The sequence below is a fragment of the Lepisma saccharinum genome, chromosome 17, assembly GCF_977018435.1.
Source record: "Lepisma saccharinum chromosome 17, izLepSacc3.1, whole genome shotgun sequence".
Lineage (NCBI taxonomy): Eukaryota > Metazoa > Arthropoda > Insecta > Zygentoma > Lepismatidae > Lepisma > Lepisma saccharinum.
The window spans coordinates 38,045,218-38,062,884 of NC_139245.1; the positions used below are offsets into that span (position 1 = coordinate 38,045,218).

At 41.0% G+C, this 17,667-nt stretch overlaps 1 protein-coding gene across 1 annotated transcript in view; it reads right to left on the bottom strand.

Moving 5' to 3' along the window:
- The window catches only part of LOC146001273 (metabotropic glycine receptor), a 981,963-nt gene that overhangs the window by 66,995 nt on the left and 897,301 nt on the right, over positions 1-17,667 (bottom strand). Inside the window, exon 9 of the mRNA XM_083138577.1 lies at positions 2,919-3,057. Coding sequence (XP_082994703.1) covers positions 2,919-3,057 — 139 coding nt within the window. The remainder of the gene's footprint in view (positions 1-2,918; positions 3,058-17,667) is intronic.

Sequence of the window (17,667 nt, forward strand, 5' to 3'; positions counted from 1 at the left end):
GATTAGAAGCTATATCAGGCTCAAGCCTTCTTGATCATGAAACGAACACACAGGTTACTAATTAAGTGTTGAGTAAGAGACTCAGATAACGAAAGAGGAAGCGCAACGTCTGTTCAGAACCATGGCGCTTGCCTACATCCATCCAGTAATCGGCACATTAGTCGGTATTTGATGAAACTTTATAACTTCGCTGTAATTAACTTCAAGTTGCCTCGTTAACGTCTGGTTCCAATTAAGACATTAATTTGTGGGAGAAACGTTTCAGACCTTCCTGGAAACATGTTCCTGCTGGAGATGTATATCAAGGTCCTTTGAAGACAACACTTTTGACGTATGGGCTTCATAACGAGAGTTCAAGGATTAATTTTAAGCCAATAATTTGCTACTGCATTGGTTAAATAATGCATCTGCTGATTGTTATCTTGGCTACTGCATTGTTTCAATAATGAATCTGCTGAGATGTTGGACTACAGCATTGCATCAACAATGGAACTGCTTAGCTGTTACTTTGACTACTGCATTCCTTCAATAATGGATCTGCTGAGCTGTTACTTTCGCTACTGCATTCCTTCAATAATGGATCTGCTGAGCCGTTACTTTGGCTACTGCATTCCTTCAACAATTTATCTGCTGAACTCTTACTTTGTCTACTGCATTGGTTGAATAATGCATCTGCTGATTGTTATCTTGGCTACTGCATTGTTTCAATAATGTACGTTCCAAGCTGTTAGTTTGGCTACTGCATTGCTTCAATAATGGACCTGTTGATCTGAAACTTTGGCTACTGAATTGCGTGAATTATAAATTTCTGGAGGTGATACATTTTCTACTGCATTGCGTCAATAATGGATCTGCTGAACTGTTACTTTGGCTACTGCATTGCTTCAATAATGGAACTGTTGATCTGATATTTTAGCTAATGCATTGCTTCAACAATAGATATGCTGGGATGTTACCTTGGCTACTGCATTGCACGGATCTGTTGATCTGATATTTTGGTTAATGCATTGTGCCAATAATGGATCTGATGAGCGGTTACTTTGGCTATTGCATTGTTGAATAATGGTTCTGCTGAGCTGTTACTTTGGCTACTGCATTGCTTCAATAATGAACCTGATCATCTGATATTTTGGCTACTGCATTGCTTCAATAATGGATCTGCTGATCTGTTACTTTAGGTACTTCATTGCCTCAATAAAGGATCAGTTGGACTGATGCTTTGGCTAACTGCATTACGTCAATAATGGATCTGCTGAGCTGTTTCTTTGGCTACTGTATTGCATCAATATTGGACCAATTGATATGATATTTTGCTACTGCATAGCTTCAATAATGAATCTACTGAGCTGTTACTTTGACTACTGCATTGCGTCAATAATAGATCTGCTGAGCTGACAGTTTGGCTTCTGTATAGCGCCTAAAATGTACTTATTTTTCACCTATAACAGAACTTTGGCCCCAATTACAAAAGGTTTACATAGATTAAAAACAATCTACTGATCTACTGATCTCTTAACCTGACTAGTGCATTTCGTCAAAAATGGATCTGCTGAACTGTTTCTTTGGCTACTGTATTGCGCCAATAAGGGATCTGCTGAGCTGTTACTTTGGCTACCGCATTGCATTAATAATTCACTTATTGATCTGATATATTAGCAACTGCATATCTTCAATAATGGATATGCTGAGCTATTACTTTGCCTACTTCACTGCGTCAATAATGGATCTACTGAGCTGTTACTTTGACTACTGTATTGCATCAATAATGGATCTGCTGAGCTGTTACTTTGAGTACTGTATTGCATCAATAATGGATCTGCTGAGCTGTTACTTTGAGTACTGTATTGCATCAATAATGGATCTGCTGAGCTGTTACTTTGAGTACTGTATTGCATCAATAATGGATCTGCTGAGCTGTTACTTTGAGTACTGTATTGCATCAATAATGGATCTGCTGAGCTGTTACTTTGAGTACTGTATTGCATCAATAAGGGATCTGCTGAGCTGTTACTTTGGCTACTCTATTGCTTCCGTAGTGGACCTGTTGATCTGGAAAATTGGATTGGATTGAATTGATTTGTTGTTTAAAGTCCACTTTATGTCCAGTCGGGACTGAACCTACAGTTTAAAGTGGGATCCGAACAACTTGTGCCTCTACCGAGTATCGAACCCGGGACACCTTGATTACAAGGCGACGACGATACCACTGCGCCATCGGGGAGGCCCTCTGGCTACTGCATGACGTCCATAATGTATGTTACCACATTATTTGTAGATGTAAACAACAAGCAGGATTTCTTGAATCCAATAATGTCGTACAAGCCGATGTATTATTGTGTATGACTTTTTGAAATGTCATTCTTGCAGAAACCGCTGTTCTAATCTTGTGCGACAGTGCTACTGCCGTGTTTGCCCAGCTTCTTTCCGCTTGACTTCAAAAACAGGGTGGTGAATTGTCAACTTCCTCTTATAACAATAAGTGCACTGACGTACAAAGTCATTTTAACCAAGACAACCCGTATAAATGCCAAGTTAGGGAAGGGTGGGCTTTTGGGAAGGCACCAAAAGTTGCTCTCTCTTCCCTGGAACCGTATTACTTACTTACAGGGTAACGAGTATGTGGCGCCTAAACCTATCCAGAACAATCCTCTGCAGGGGATGTGTGTTTCCTTTGTCTTGTCCTTATGCGGCAAGTGTCTCTTGAAACTAATAGTAATTTCCACAATTTCTAGAAATATTCTGAAGTTGAGTTAAAGCTATTTCCCGCGTATTTGTATCATGTTTTCCAAGTTTACCACTATAAAAAATACATTTCTTAAGAATGTGAGTTCAGTGTAACTATTCTCCAGGTAAACACAACACATTTACGTTTAATGGAACCATTTGCATTATCTCAATAGGAAAAATGTGTTACTTACATAGAAACGTTGAGGAAGACAGACAGAAGAAACTCATTATATATTGCCATCGATATGAAGCGGCTCTCGTTGAACTCAGATGGGGCTTTTCTCACGACTATACACAGGCGGATGCCCCATACAAGGAACAGCACTTCCACTGGAAAAAAAGAACAGCCACCATTACTTATCGTTCTAGCAGCTTGCCTATTTTAGTATAGTTCATGTACGCCACTTTTCTGTGCTCTAATTTAATGGTGATCTTAATCGCTAGTTATGACAACTGCTGAAATAGGGAAGGTACGAATGAAAAGCAATATTCACGCCATAGTCATAATTCTAGCCCAGAGGTTAGAATTCCATCTGTGTCACTATTCCTCACGGGGTTCGTCACCCTCTGAACGAACAATTATATGAAAGTAAGATGGCTCTATGTAGGAATAAATTAAATGCGGAAAAATACTCTTTAAGATATTTAAATATCATATATCTGAGTAAAATAAATCTCAAGAATGGTATTTGGATCTGAGATGAAACAACCGACGAATGAAAAATATAACATTTGAATATAAAAAAAGTACTTTGTTTGGTAGAACATGTAGCACGCAAGGGAGAGGATACTTGTTGGTATAGTCCACGCGTTTTGTTCGTTAACGTCGAAGACTAAAGAAACTCGCCGCCACAAACGTGGGTGGTGATAAACAGCGGGCGAGTTGTTTTCGTCCAATCACACTCAACCTTGAGCCAATGGGCGCAGCTGTCATTCTGCTCGTCTACTCCACGTGGAGTCCTTGAGCCAATGGGCGCAGCTGTCATTCTGCTCGTCTACTCCACGTGGAGTCTCAGTCACATGACTGTGGATTAGGGATGGTCAAACGGATCCGGATCCGGTTCCAGATCCAAAAGTTACGGATCTGGATCCGGATCCGAAAATTCCGGATCCGGATCCGGGTCTGAAAGTTTCGGATCTGGATCCGGATCCGAAAGTTCCGGATCCGAAAATCCGGATTAGGATCCGAGAGTTTCGTATCTCAATCCCATTATAATATTACCACACCTTAAAAGGTATTATGATCTTCGATTACAAAGAAATTTTTCATTAGTTAGTCCTACAAGAATTTTTTTCAAGTGTTGTTCCTAAAATACTTTGCTACGCATCGGCTAACACACTCGTGAACAAAAATAATCTTACTTGTTTAACATAAAATGTCAGAGGTGATATTATAAATGGCATTGAAACGAATATGTATTCATTCGAATGTATTGGAAATGAAAACACACATAAATGTGAGACATTCCATTCCAGGATGAAACCTTTAACACATATAACAAGATAGAAATGTTATACAAAAATTATACAATTGTTCTACAGTTACAGTTTAACAAATTAAAATAAATCATTATAATATATGCAGTGTTATATAATTACAAAGTGTAAGACTAACAAGGGAGGTTATCTAAGTGTCCCCCTCCGATTTGCATGAAACTTGGCAGGTGTATAGTGGGGCCCAATGGAAGAAATACGTGTTTTTTTGTTTCAGCTAAAAAACGGTTTTAGGGGGCAAAACACCCTCAAATGTCAAGATGAGGACAAATTGAAGTGAGGATCTGACCCCTGTGTCCCCCTCCGATTTCCATGATACTTGGCAGGTGTGTGTATAAACGGGCCCAAAGGAAGGAATACGTGTTTTGTTTGTTTCGGCTAACGTGTTTTTTTTGTTTCGGCTAAAAAACTGTTTTAGGGGGCAACCCCCCTCAAATGTCAAGATGAGGACAAATTGAAGTGGGGATCTGACCCCTGTGTTCCCCCTCCGATTTCCATGAAACGTGGCAGGTGTATAGAGGGGCCCAAAGGAAGAAATACGTGTTTTTTTGTTTCAGCTAAAAACTGTTTTGGTGGGCAAAATCCCCTCAAATGTCAAGATGAGGACAAATTGAAGTAAGGATCTGACCCCTGTGTCTACTCCGATTTTCATGAAACTTGGCAGGTGTATAGAGGGGCTCAAAGGAAGAAATACGTGTTTTTTTTGTTTCGGCTAAAAAACTGTTCTAGGGGGCAAAACCCGCCTCAAATGTCAAGATGAGGACAAATTGACGTGGGGATCATCTGACCCCTGTGTCCCCCTCCGATTCACATGAAATTTGACAGGTGTATAGAGAGGCCCTATGCCCCCTGTTTCTTCCTATGCCATATTTACGTGGTTTCGGGGTCAGATCCTCACTTCAATTTCTCCTCATCTTGACATTTGAGGGGGGGGAGGGCCTCTATACACCTCCCAAGTTTCATGGAAATCGGAGGGAGAGACTTAGACCTCCCTTGTAAGTGTATTAATTAAATACAAATCGCGCACGCGCACACACACACACACACACACTATATATATATATATATATATATATTTGTGTGTGTGTGTGTGTGTGTGTGTGTGTATGTATATTAGCAGGTAACAATATGTTATTTACACATTCTTACTTTCCAAAGAAGCGCATGTGGGATGGCAAAACGGATCCGGATCCGAAAGTTCTGGATGCGGAACCAACCGGATCTGGCCATCCCTACTGTGGATACGCTGTTACCGTACTTTGCAACTTCAATGTGGAGACCGTGGGAAGGTTCTTGTGCGCGGAGGGACAACGTGGCGTAGAGTAGATGTGGAGATTAGATGTGTGGCAACACTTTGCGTTGAACGTGATTGTTGGAGCTGGTGGGCGGGCTCCGTGGACTTCAAAGCGAGCCGGTCGTTAACGTAGCTAGCGCGTCGACTATAAGCGTAATGGTAAGGCCAGCCGCACACTGGATCCGACACGACACGACGCGATAGTCATTTTTGTTGCAAACCGACTCGGTGAAGGTTTAACATGAGGCCCTTATGTGCAGCCGCACACCGGACGAAACATTTGACTGGAGTCACGTTGTTACGGTTTGCGACAAAACATTGAACGTCGGTGAAATTTGGTCTTTGCAGGAGCAGGATTCGACAAAACGCTCTGCACATGTGCGAATCCTTTCTCCTCAGAGCATCACCTGCATGTGACTCATTACTGTATCGTTTAACAGCACATATTATATGTAGGTTTGACGGTGTGGTACCGGTTAAAAATGGAGCTTAATCCAGAGAAGCAAATCGTTCTGCTGCAAGCAAGGCCTCCATTGTACGTATTCCTCGACTTGCTACCACAATAAGGACAAAATTGATGCGCTATGGAATTAAGTGACATAAATCCATTATCTGAAAAAATAGGTCTATTGGAAATTATATTGTATTTTGACAAAGAATGTAGTGTACAAAATGTATCGTAAATTGTACAAGAAAAACATTCTTCAGGCCACATTGATATTTATTGCACGAATAACTATGTGTTATCAGTTTTCGAATTAAACCTTTTCCTTTTTTGCTGGGTGTTCATCTATTGCTGGATTAATGTGTAAATAAGAAGTATATTTATAAGGATCTACTCTATTTTGAGAGGAGATAAATTAACATTATAATAAAAAATAACTAGAATAGGGTGGCGCATATTGTATCTACTAATATAAGTTGGCAACCCTGTCGGAACGCGGGTGCGCATACGCATAAGTCTCCCTTGTTTGGCACATGCAAGTCTGGCAATTAGTCTGCCATGGAACATTGACCGGTTCAGACACGAATCCTGCCAGTGGAGGTGTTCATTCGAGCGGGTTACATTCGTGACTTGCCGTGTTGCATCGTGTCTGATCCGGTGTGCGGCTGGGCTGCAAGACCTAAAGGAACGGGAAGACGAAGTTGGAATAGCCATATTGGAATGGACCTAACGGAAACTGGTAATGATTGTCAAGAGTGGATTGATCTTAGCCAGAATAAGGGCATGTTAAAACTTGATGATGTGGCAATACCAATAAACTTTCCGGTTTAGGATTGCTAGTGTTGGTTGGTTGGTTGATTTAGTGTTTTAAGTCCACCTTAAGCACAGTAAGACTAATCGGGACTGGGCCTAGAGTTTAAAGTGGGATCCGAACCACTATGAGCCTCAATCGGGTATCGAACCCGGGATCCCTTGATTACAAGGCCACGACGCTACCACTGCGCCATCAGGGAGGCCCAGGATTGCTAGTGTGTTAGCCAATTTCTGAATAAATCATTAAAAACATATAGCAATTGTGTAGGCATGTCCAAATACTAATGGGCATTGGTAGTAAGTACTATAAGGTTAAGATTCGTAACTCGTTTCTGAATGAATGGAAACCGTTCTTTTGCAAGACGTGAAGACAGATTAACAATGTGCGCTCGACAGTGGATGATATCACCACTCATCTACAACATCGGCATGGGGCCTCACTGAGATAGTGAATGGATTTATCGTTGGTATCTTCAATAGTTTCAACATTATTGGAGGCAAGGCTCACCGGAACTACACACAAGCAGTTCTCTTGTGTCATGGAAGTCTGTATCAGACTTTCTCTAAACAACTTACAAAAATTATATGATTTGATTTTTGTTATTTAGCTTCACTTTTCAGCAACTTTTGGCTAATCGTGACGGTGAAAATGAGCCATGACATGATGGAATTGATGAAAGAATACTCACAAAGAATACCCATGCCCAAGACGGAATTCGAATCCGCAACCCCTGGCGTCATAGAGAACTGTTCTAACCACTCCAATATGGAGTCCGTCGTTGCCTTGTAAGCAAGGGATCCCTGGTTCGATACCCGGTGGAGGCACAGTGGTTCGGATCCCACTATAAAGTGTAGGTCCAGTCCAGATTAGTCTTACTGTGCATAAAATGGACTTAAAACACAAAATCAATCAATCAATATGGGGGTCAGCTTAAGAAAAATATGTCTGACTTCGAAGGACATAATTGCAAAGAGACAACTGATAGCGTTACCATTTTATATACATTTAATGCTACATGAGATGATCGTAAAAGGAACTGCCCTGGGCATGTACTGTATGATATTGCGGTAGTAGTGTGATAAACACAATCAGATTGGACATATTTGGTTAGTAAGCTATAGCAGAATTCACTAGGTTGTTCACGAGATCGTGAATAGAGAATACTACATTCTGAACTTTGCACATTACGATTCTGAATTCAGGACTCGGCAACTTTCGGCGTGACCCATGGTCATTTCCTACTTCGTGTGTGCTCGACGACGTAACCTTCGACCATGTTTTGTGCGCTCTCAATGCTCTTAACGTCTTTTTGGAAATTTCAGTATTCAGTATTGGAGTAAGGGAAATACGAGGTTTGTCTATTTGAAGCGTTTAGAACGTAACGCTATGTGTGTACGTGCTCTAACATTGTACAAATATTCCAATTATTTTTGCCTGTTTTCTTAAATCAGCGTTAAGTACTGTCTCTTTAAAAGTAGTTACTTACCGTACTTCTTGAGGTTAGACTAACCATTCTGTAAGTTCCCTAGCAACGTCCGTCTCCATGGTCAGCAATAAACATGGAAAACACGAAAGTATTGTTACACCTCTAATTAAATTAAATTAAATTAAAGGAATCATGATGAGCTCATTTCGTATCAATCCCTAAGACCAGCGACCACAAAATGCAACTTTGCACAACTTAGAATATCTGATGTCAGCAAATTCCTTTCTCCGAACTGAAGTTCTCCCGAGTATTTTGAGCACGTTAGGAGCTCATAAAGACTTAACATGGAATTGGCGAACCTGGGTCATGTCAAGCTTTGCGATTTGACTTTTAAATTTTCAACATGGAATTTTTTTTCCACCGCGGCAGAACGTATCAATCCCTAAGATTATATGTTTATTTTATTAAGTCTCTCTGAACGCTTCACGTTGACCAGGGCATTCACTTGTTTTTCTCAGTTGTCTCAAGCCTCTGAGGCATGTTTATAATGCACAGTGTTGCGCAATGCAAACCTCCTGAGCATTCAGGAAAACAGGTAGTTCCTTCTGTTTATGGAGTCAGCGGTTTGCATAGTGGCAATTAATAACACGATTCGGCATAGAGGAAGAGCTCGATGGCCTAGTGATATAGAGGTGAGACAAGCTGAGAGGGGACTGACTTTGGGATTGAGTTGAGAGAGAAGAGGTGGTTAGCAGAGCAGTAGGTCAGAAGTGGAACGACGCTTTGGTCGACGAATTGGAGAAGCTAACAGACGACTTCGCATATTCTATTCAGCTTAATACTTCAGATAGACAGGTAATTATCCTAACACCCAGCCATGATTCAGGTTCAACGGTTCACAAAACCCAACGAGTGACCATTGTCTTTTCTGTAGTTTAGTTCCTTAGTGTGATTTTGTACCTTTCGCATTGCCAAGCGTTAACTCGTCATGCCAATGACGAGTGCTCTCATCAGAGGATGAATGATGAGTAACTTACATCACCCATTGATTAATTGGTTAACATTCTAGGTACTTGTAAGATCCCACGAACTTTAAGGTTCGTTACGATTTTGCACTTTGAGTATGAGATGTTTATGTAAATGTTTATGTAATCTCTGCACTAAATCTTCTTCTAATGGAGATGTCACTTTTGTTTAATGCACATTTTCTAAATAGGAATTGAATCATCTGCGTACAGCTTCACGGCCACTGAGACGCGGGGAAACACGGCAAGAGAATTTCAGTTGTCTGCTTCTATTGAAATGAAATGGTGTAATGCTCACTACAGGGAAACAAGCGGAACCAAAGCGCGGAATTTCCGTGGCAGAAGTCTGCAGGTTATCTTAGACGCTGCGTTTCTCCGCGTCTCAGGGGAAGCTAAGCTTTTCTGTTAATATCGAGGTTAAAGTATGAGAAAAATGTCGTATTTTCAGCCTCTGTAAACGGAAGGAACGTTAAAAAAATAACATTTTCACCATGTTTAACTCTTAATATTCAATAATTTTTGTTATTGAGACATTGGATTGGAGGGGGGGGGGTCGTAATCTAGCATTTTCTTTGCCTTCGTGACTTCCTTCACGGAGAACATTTATGTTAGCGAGTGAGTGGGTGGTGGGTAAAAAGGCAAAGTGCTCCCCTGTGCTATGCACCACGCCATGAACGCGTATAGGGGGTGTGGGGTTAGGGCGCCACACTTCCTTGATCACGGCCGAAGGTGGGGATGATGTGATCAGCACCACGCCCCTAGCCGCCTTTACCCCCCAGAGTTTTCTCCAGGTACCTACTTTATACGACGCTGAGTGGGCGCCGGAGCCGCTTGAACAGGTGGGAAAAATCCCAGTTCTCCCACGCCGGGGATCGAACCCAGTTCTCTCGAATGGCAGTCAGCGGGTGGTGGTATCTGGACTTTTCATATGTTGTATTACTTCAAAAAATTGCTTACCTGGTACACACCGTGAACAAGATTTATTTAACCGAATTCAATATCTTGAATGTAAGCTGTTAGTAGGAAAGAAACAATGGAATCTCACGTTATTAATCCTGGTATCCTCAGGGCAAGTATCAAAGCGCAGGAATATAATTTACTGAAAAATGAAGTACGACAGTAAACTTTTTTCTGCTCGAGAGAGAAATTGTGTTTCGCAGAACTCTCAAGTCATATTTAATTTTGTGTACGATGTGTTAAAGTGGTTTTGCAAATCCCTTCCCAGCATTTATTCACTTTTTTGGAGCCATTCCATCAAGGCTCGTTCCGGATCCGTATCTTCCTTTGAGAAGTTACGTTCCAATCTTCTGCATTTGCCAGAAAATTTTGCTATCATGGTAAATGTACTCCGCTCCCCCTCCTGGGAGGCAATCGGGATTACATTTCTCCGTCCTTTTTCCTGTCGTCCTGTCGGGAGCTCCGGGTTTCTATGGCAACGGGCTTCTTTGCCGGAAATCAGCCTGTATTTCAATTTCCGTTTATTAGCAGAGGATCTTTTCGTTCCTTTTAGAACAAGAGAAACATCTCACTGCTATTTAGTTCTTGCCAATCTTGTTATCGTTCGTCTGGAAGCCAATTGTGTGTTCCGGAGGTGCTGAAAGGCGATGTAATAGCAACGAGAGTTAAAACTCAATTAGCGACGATGACGGCAGATTTTCTACACCTGCAACACATGCTTCCTATCACTGAATTGTTACAAGTTGCAGGAAATTAGATCAGAGAGAGTTTCAACGATTGTCAAGTAAGTTTTCTCTCTTGCTGAAACTTCCTCTGTCGATTAAGTTTCTCACGATCAGAGTTTCATTCACCTTCAATCAAGAAAGATTTTTTTTCCCGATCGAGGGTAATTTGATAGTCAACCCCTAAGTAATATTTCCACTATGGACGACTTAATTTCGTTTAATTATTATTATTATTATTCGCAGATTATATATTTGCTGAGCAAGTAAAGGGTGTCCCAAAAAGAACGCCGGATGTAATAACGCGAAAAAGTTATGTTATTATCATGAAGTTCCATATATTTCTATATCATTACAAAGTGTACATGTTGCCGGTTAAGTATGAGAAACAATATCTGTTACATTCCCCACGACTTGCACTACATGTAGCCACTCTATCGAAATTACTGATGACTCTTGCATAGACTTGATCCTCGATTTGGCCGATTACATGTCGAATTTCCTCCTTGAGTTCTGGTAGGTGTCGGGGATTGCTTTCATAAACCCAAATGAAGAAGTCACAGGGTGTCAGATCACGTGACCTCGTTGGTCAGTTCTGGTCGCCGTTGAGCGAAAGGACTCGACCCGGAAATTTGTCCTGCAGCAAGGCAATCGTCTCGTGCGAGGTGTGGCAGGTAGCGTCATCCTGCTGGAACCAAAACTGTTCAATATCCACGCCGTTCAAATAAGGTCACAACCGTGTACAAGGGCTGATTTTTTAGTAGTGGCTAAAGCGACGCCGTGCATTGGAGCCAGCCAATGTCGTTTATACCAAAGGTTAGTTACATGCGTACCCTCCCTCAGAGCAAATGAACTCACCCTTCCCACTCCATGCCCATGCGCAATTACAACAAGAACAGAACACTTGTGAGCGAAAGGTCGCGGAATGCAGTCACGATGTTTACAATGCAGGAGCAGCGGAGCTGGTTAAAAAAATGCATGCGCTAGACGTCGCACAGCACGACAGTGTCACAAACAGTTCAAAACAACCTGCGAGCAGCTCTGAGAAGAAAACGGCGACACTTTATGCATAACCCACCCATCATTCTGCATGACAATGCTCGGCCGCATAGAGGAGGACCTGTGGCTGATTTGTTCAATCGCTGGGGATGGGAAATGCTCTACCACTGCGACTTCACTCTAAGCTCTAAGATGAAGGAACTACTTCGCTTCCGCACAGTAGTAGATTGCTCTTTTCACACTATCAACAGATTAGGAGTGCCAACGGCTTTCACATTGCTGGCAACACGTTGTGCGCAACGCTGCGGACCACAATGGAAGGCCTGTAAAAGCTTAGAACCATGAATGCATGCTATTGGTCTAGAAAATAAATAGTTGCCACTACTAAAAAATCAGCCCTTGTATAAGAACAGTGTCGCCATTTGAACAGCAACAAGACAAAGGCGCAATTCAGATCCGGCGTTCTTGTTTGGACACCCTTTATATACATTCGACCTTAAATGATTCATAGATTGAATCGTTGTTTGAAGTCTACTTTTTGCACAGATACACTAATCGGGACTGGACCTACAGTTGAAAGTAGGACCCGAACCACTATGTGCCTCCACCGGGTATCAAACCCGGGACCACTTGATTACAAGGCGACGATGATACCACTACGCCATATTTTCGATGATCGCGGAGAATTTACTGTCCAAGAATGTTTTATTGATTAATTTATTTGATTTTACTTCGCCTTTCTGCCATTTCTGACTAACCGTGAAGATGAGGATGACATGATGAAATTGATGAAGGGACACCCACACAAAGAACACCGGTTCCCAGGCCGGGATTCGAACACGGGAGCCCTGGTGTCGCAGCTCGTTGGGCTAACCACTCCGCCACGGATGTCAGCGTAAAAATGTTCTAGATCAGGCTTGGTCAACCCGCCATATTTGTGCAAGAGCGCTCTGATATACACGTGCGGACTGCAGAGCGAGCAACGGTGCTGTAGCGAGGTAGGAGGCTTCGTCGGTCGTGTTCATGCAGTGGGAAACCCTCGTCATCTGATACGTGAGGGATAATGTGGCATTGTATATTATGACAGAAGAGACAGGAGGTGGTTCCGTATTTTGTAACTACAAAGGGTAAGTCATTAAATAACAGTATTTTTTTCTAAACTTCAACGAAAATTTGTATTTCGGGACTCAAAATGGTTCCTTAGCAACACGCCATAAAGGTGTCGTGACGGTCGAGCAGTATGCGCCTGCGCAGTATCTCGTACAACATGGCCGCTACACTGTTGACTTGCATCGTAGAGGAGCAACGAAGTGTTATTCGTTTTTTGTGGTCAGAGGGAGTGAAACCTTCCAGTCTGCGAAACTTAGAAAGGGAAATTTCTGATCACTCTGTGACTTATGGTCTCTTAGGACTAAGAAGAATTATGGGACAGCTAAACACAACAAATCCAAGATAATTTGTGAGGAATAGAAATTTATACTTTTGTAGGATCGTCTTAGAAGAAGAATGGAAACTTTTATTTTCCTTTGAAGTATTTGGCATGGTGGACTTCCTTAATTTTAGGAAAACTTTACTGTCTCTACATTCTGACATTAGGTGAACGACCTACAAGGAAAAGTTTGTTTTACTTGTTTTTTGTGTCGTTTTTCTTCTTCTACAGAGGGAACTACGAGGATAATGAAGCGTGTAAGGGGCAACCCGTCAACGTGGTACACCCTGGACTCCATTTTGCAGGCTAAACAGGCTCTGGCGTCTCGACCTGCAGCGAGTATAATCCTCTACAGGACATGTGTTGTGCAGTCCGTACCTGTTTGTGATTGTCCTTGCATCTATCTCAACATATCACAATTCAACTCCATCGTCGCGATTAGCGAAAAGTGGCATAAAGCAACGTAGAATAAAGTAATTCATTGATTTGGTTGATATTACTTCGCATTTTTGCCACTTGGCTAATCGTGAAGGCGAGGATGAAATTGATGAAGGGAAACTCACAAAGATCACCCATGCCCAGACCGGAATTCGAACCCGGAACCCTCTCGTTTCTTAGCCCGCGTTGCTAACCACTCCGCCACGGAGACTGGCGTAGAATAATGGATATCAACAAGCCAAGCTGAAATGCGAAACCGAAGAAAAGCAAGATTCAGTTATTTTTTGAAGCAAGCGTAAGCCACAAACAGCTGCTTTGAAACAACCACCTGCTGTTCTGCTGTAGAATTCCATTCAACGCACGAATGCGTGTTCAAAAACTCAAACCTTAATGCGACTTCCCACCGTTAAATCTCTGCGTCCGCAAAGAACCGCATTTCCTGCTCTTTTACAATTGTCTCCATCCCTTCAGTCTACGTGTTCTTACGGTTACGGAATGTAAAGGACCACTTTCGGATGGAAGTCATTTCGGTTTTTTCCTCTCTCTTTATGGGTTTGTGAAGATGGCGTAAGAATTGATGTCGGAGGAGGGGAAGAAATCTGCATGAGAAGAAAGAGAGAGAGAGAGAGAGAGAAAGAGAGAGAGAGAGGGAGGGAGAGAGGACTTAAGCCAGAAGGAGTCGATAAGTAGAGGAGTGGGGAGGGAAGAAGAAAATATGAATCGACAGGTTGCAGATTCTTCCTGTTCGACGCACGCCTTTACAACATCTTCCGCCAGACGCGTGTGCTTTGAATGTCTCCCTGGATTTTTTCTTTCCTGGAACGAGGCGTATCTTGCGCACGTGGAATGCTTTGAGATGCGTTTTTGGAGCCCACGAATGTTACAAAACATTAACTGTTTGTTGGTCTTGCGCCACAGTAACCCCACAGAAATCATCGAAGAAACTCATTGGAAAATACCAATTTTCATGATGTTCTGATACCATAAACATCCCCGATAGAGCAGTGTCCTATCGCTGTAGCCTCTGAATGAAGAGTTATAGGGCCCTATTCTGTACGAGGGCGCATTAAAGTTTCATTTTAACTGAATATCCAGTCCCGTTTACCATGCATGTGTAAAAATGGGTAAAAAAAAATAACAAATGTGCAAACAAAATTTCGAAAATTTGGTCGAAAGTAGTTGTATTGATGATATAACAGGCACAACAAATGATGAGCCCCCTCAGATTGATTTGCCCATACTTAAAACAATGGCAAATCGGGCATATGCGCCAATCGGACAAGTGTGGAACCCTGTCTAATCCAAGATTTTTTGTAAAAATGCCCTGACACTATAGTGTACAAATGATGAGCCCCCTCAGATTGATTTGCCCATACTTACAAAAGTTGCATCAGCCAGATTTTTGTCCATAAACTTGTCAAAAATTGATATTTTTTTGGCTACACCTGAAATTAAGCCAAAAAGCTACATACACACACACATACACACACACACACACCCATATACATACATATTTACTTCCAGTTTAAGTTTAATTGGACCCCAGCCTCAACTTGCATATCCAATATTAAAACAATGAAATATGCAGAGACCCTCTAGAATTGCTCCGTGACTCTCTCATTTCTTACATCATAAACATATGATTTTTCCCCTATGAGAATAACACTACATATAGTGTCATCAGGTAATGCCTCATGGAATTCACAGATAATTTTAATGTTTGTCCTGTCATTCACCACAACCTGTTTTCTTTTTGAAGTGTTGATTACAAACATGGGTCTCTGTGCTTTGAATTCATCTGTTGTGTAATACATGTCAGTATTACCAGTAGTGACTCTTTTGAAGGATGTAAATGCCTCATATAATTTGAGGAAATCATTCTTGGACATGTCTAAATTATAATTTTCTCTAGGAAATACCTCATTTCTGCCATTTTTAAGATATATGTTCTTGATGTTGCAGCTATCAAATTTACTTGAATTTTTTTCCTGGTTGTTGTGTCTTCCAGTCTGAAACAGTACCACTACAAAATCAGGCATGTCATATTGAATACTGGAGAATGAATTTGTAGCATCAAATTCATAATAGGTACCAGTGGCAGGCTTCTGTACACATTGATATGTATAAAATTGTAGAGGAATTTGTGGATTTTTTATTATATCAGCTTTGTATTTAAGAGCATAACTGGCTTCATATTCAACAACTGGGATTCTTAGCTCCATAGTCTGAATAATGCATTTGCCTGCATCTGGTAAGGTATTAGGCAAAGCTTCCCCGGTAGAGTTTATTGCACTGTACCTCATCAAAGCATTATTATCATTGGCAGCTCTTCTAAATGTGATTCTTAAACCACCCTTCCACATAATATCTTTGTAATCTGAGAAGAATCCTGGCAACAGGCGCATAGGGAACAGCACTGTGTGGCTTTTGCTTAATATTTTATCACCAGCCTCAAATCCACCTATTTTGTAGTAAGAAGCCTCGGTTTTGGATAATTTTAGTGTGGCCAAAGCTGTGGAGGTAATGCCGGGATAATCCACTCTGTTTATAACAACACCATGCTTTCTGATCTCAATTTCAGAGAACAGATGCGGCACAAAATTATCTACCAATCTTATATTTGAATTTGCCGGATAATCGGTACCATCGAGCTTTACAACATCAAATTTGATGTATAAATCTGCTCTGTGGGGGTGTATAAAGCCATCCCCTACATCAAGATCAACCTCAATTTCTGTGTTGGGTTGATTTAAATTTGCAAATGTCCTTCTGTTTGGGGGGAATGATTGTAGCTCATAACTCTCAATATTTTCCATTTTTTTTGTATGTATTTTTATTTAAATGTTAATCTCTATGATTGCAGTTGTTGTGGCTCCAGCAAAATCAACTAATTCTTCTTTTTCATTAGTGACCATCAATTCAATATTATCTATTCTATTATGGCACACAGGAAAATATAATGTTGGGGATGGATTGTAGATGATTGGCTCCATGAATTCAGAATTAGGTTTGAATGTTGCAATGATGCCTGTTTGTTTGTGAGTGCCTATGCCATTTGATTTGGTGATCATACCCTCGGCCACATTACAGTGAATATTCAGAGTCTCTATGGCTAAGAATTTAGGTATATTCATAGCAGTGTGTTTGATGCCTGGTTCAAGTTTTGTGTTGTTCTCAAAGCCTAACAGCTCTCCTATAGTACCCAGATCCACTGTTTCTGTAGCAGATACAATCTCTACTCTGTGAGTGACAGAATTTTGAGTTAATACTATACCTCTGGGTAATTGAGCATTTAGAGTAGACAGATTATACTGCCCTGGAGTGATGACAATTTTTTGATACCCTACTGCAATTGTATTGTTGTGGTGTGTAATATTAGGGATCAAGTACATGCCATAAAATGCTCTGAGAGCTATTGTTTTGGGATACACTATATCATCATGTAATCTAAGTTTCAATATTGAATTTTGGCTGGTGAGATGGAATACTCCCATGATGTTTTAAATACCACAAGGCTTTTTGAAAATCTTCAATTGATGGTTTATTTATTTGAGACATATATCTAAGAACTGATAAACACAAATGTCCACAATTAACATCTTTGAAGTTTTGAACACGGGCATTATTGTAATAAAGATTAGCTGATTTTAGATATTTTATTAAATTTTCAGGTGGAACACCTCCAAATGAATCAAAAACAAATGCCTCATTGTTTAAATATTTAAGATAACAGATCCAGTGAGTGCCCTGATTTTTGTACTTATCCAAATTAACAATGCCACACTCTTTGTTGAGTGGTTGTTCTGGTAAAGAATCAGACATGTACACACCTCTAAAATTTTTGATGCCCAGTGGCTTGATTAAAGCTTCAATATCTTGGTTTGTAAGCGGCTCTTG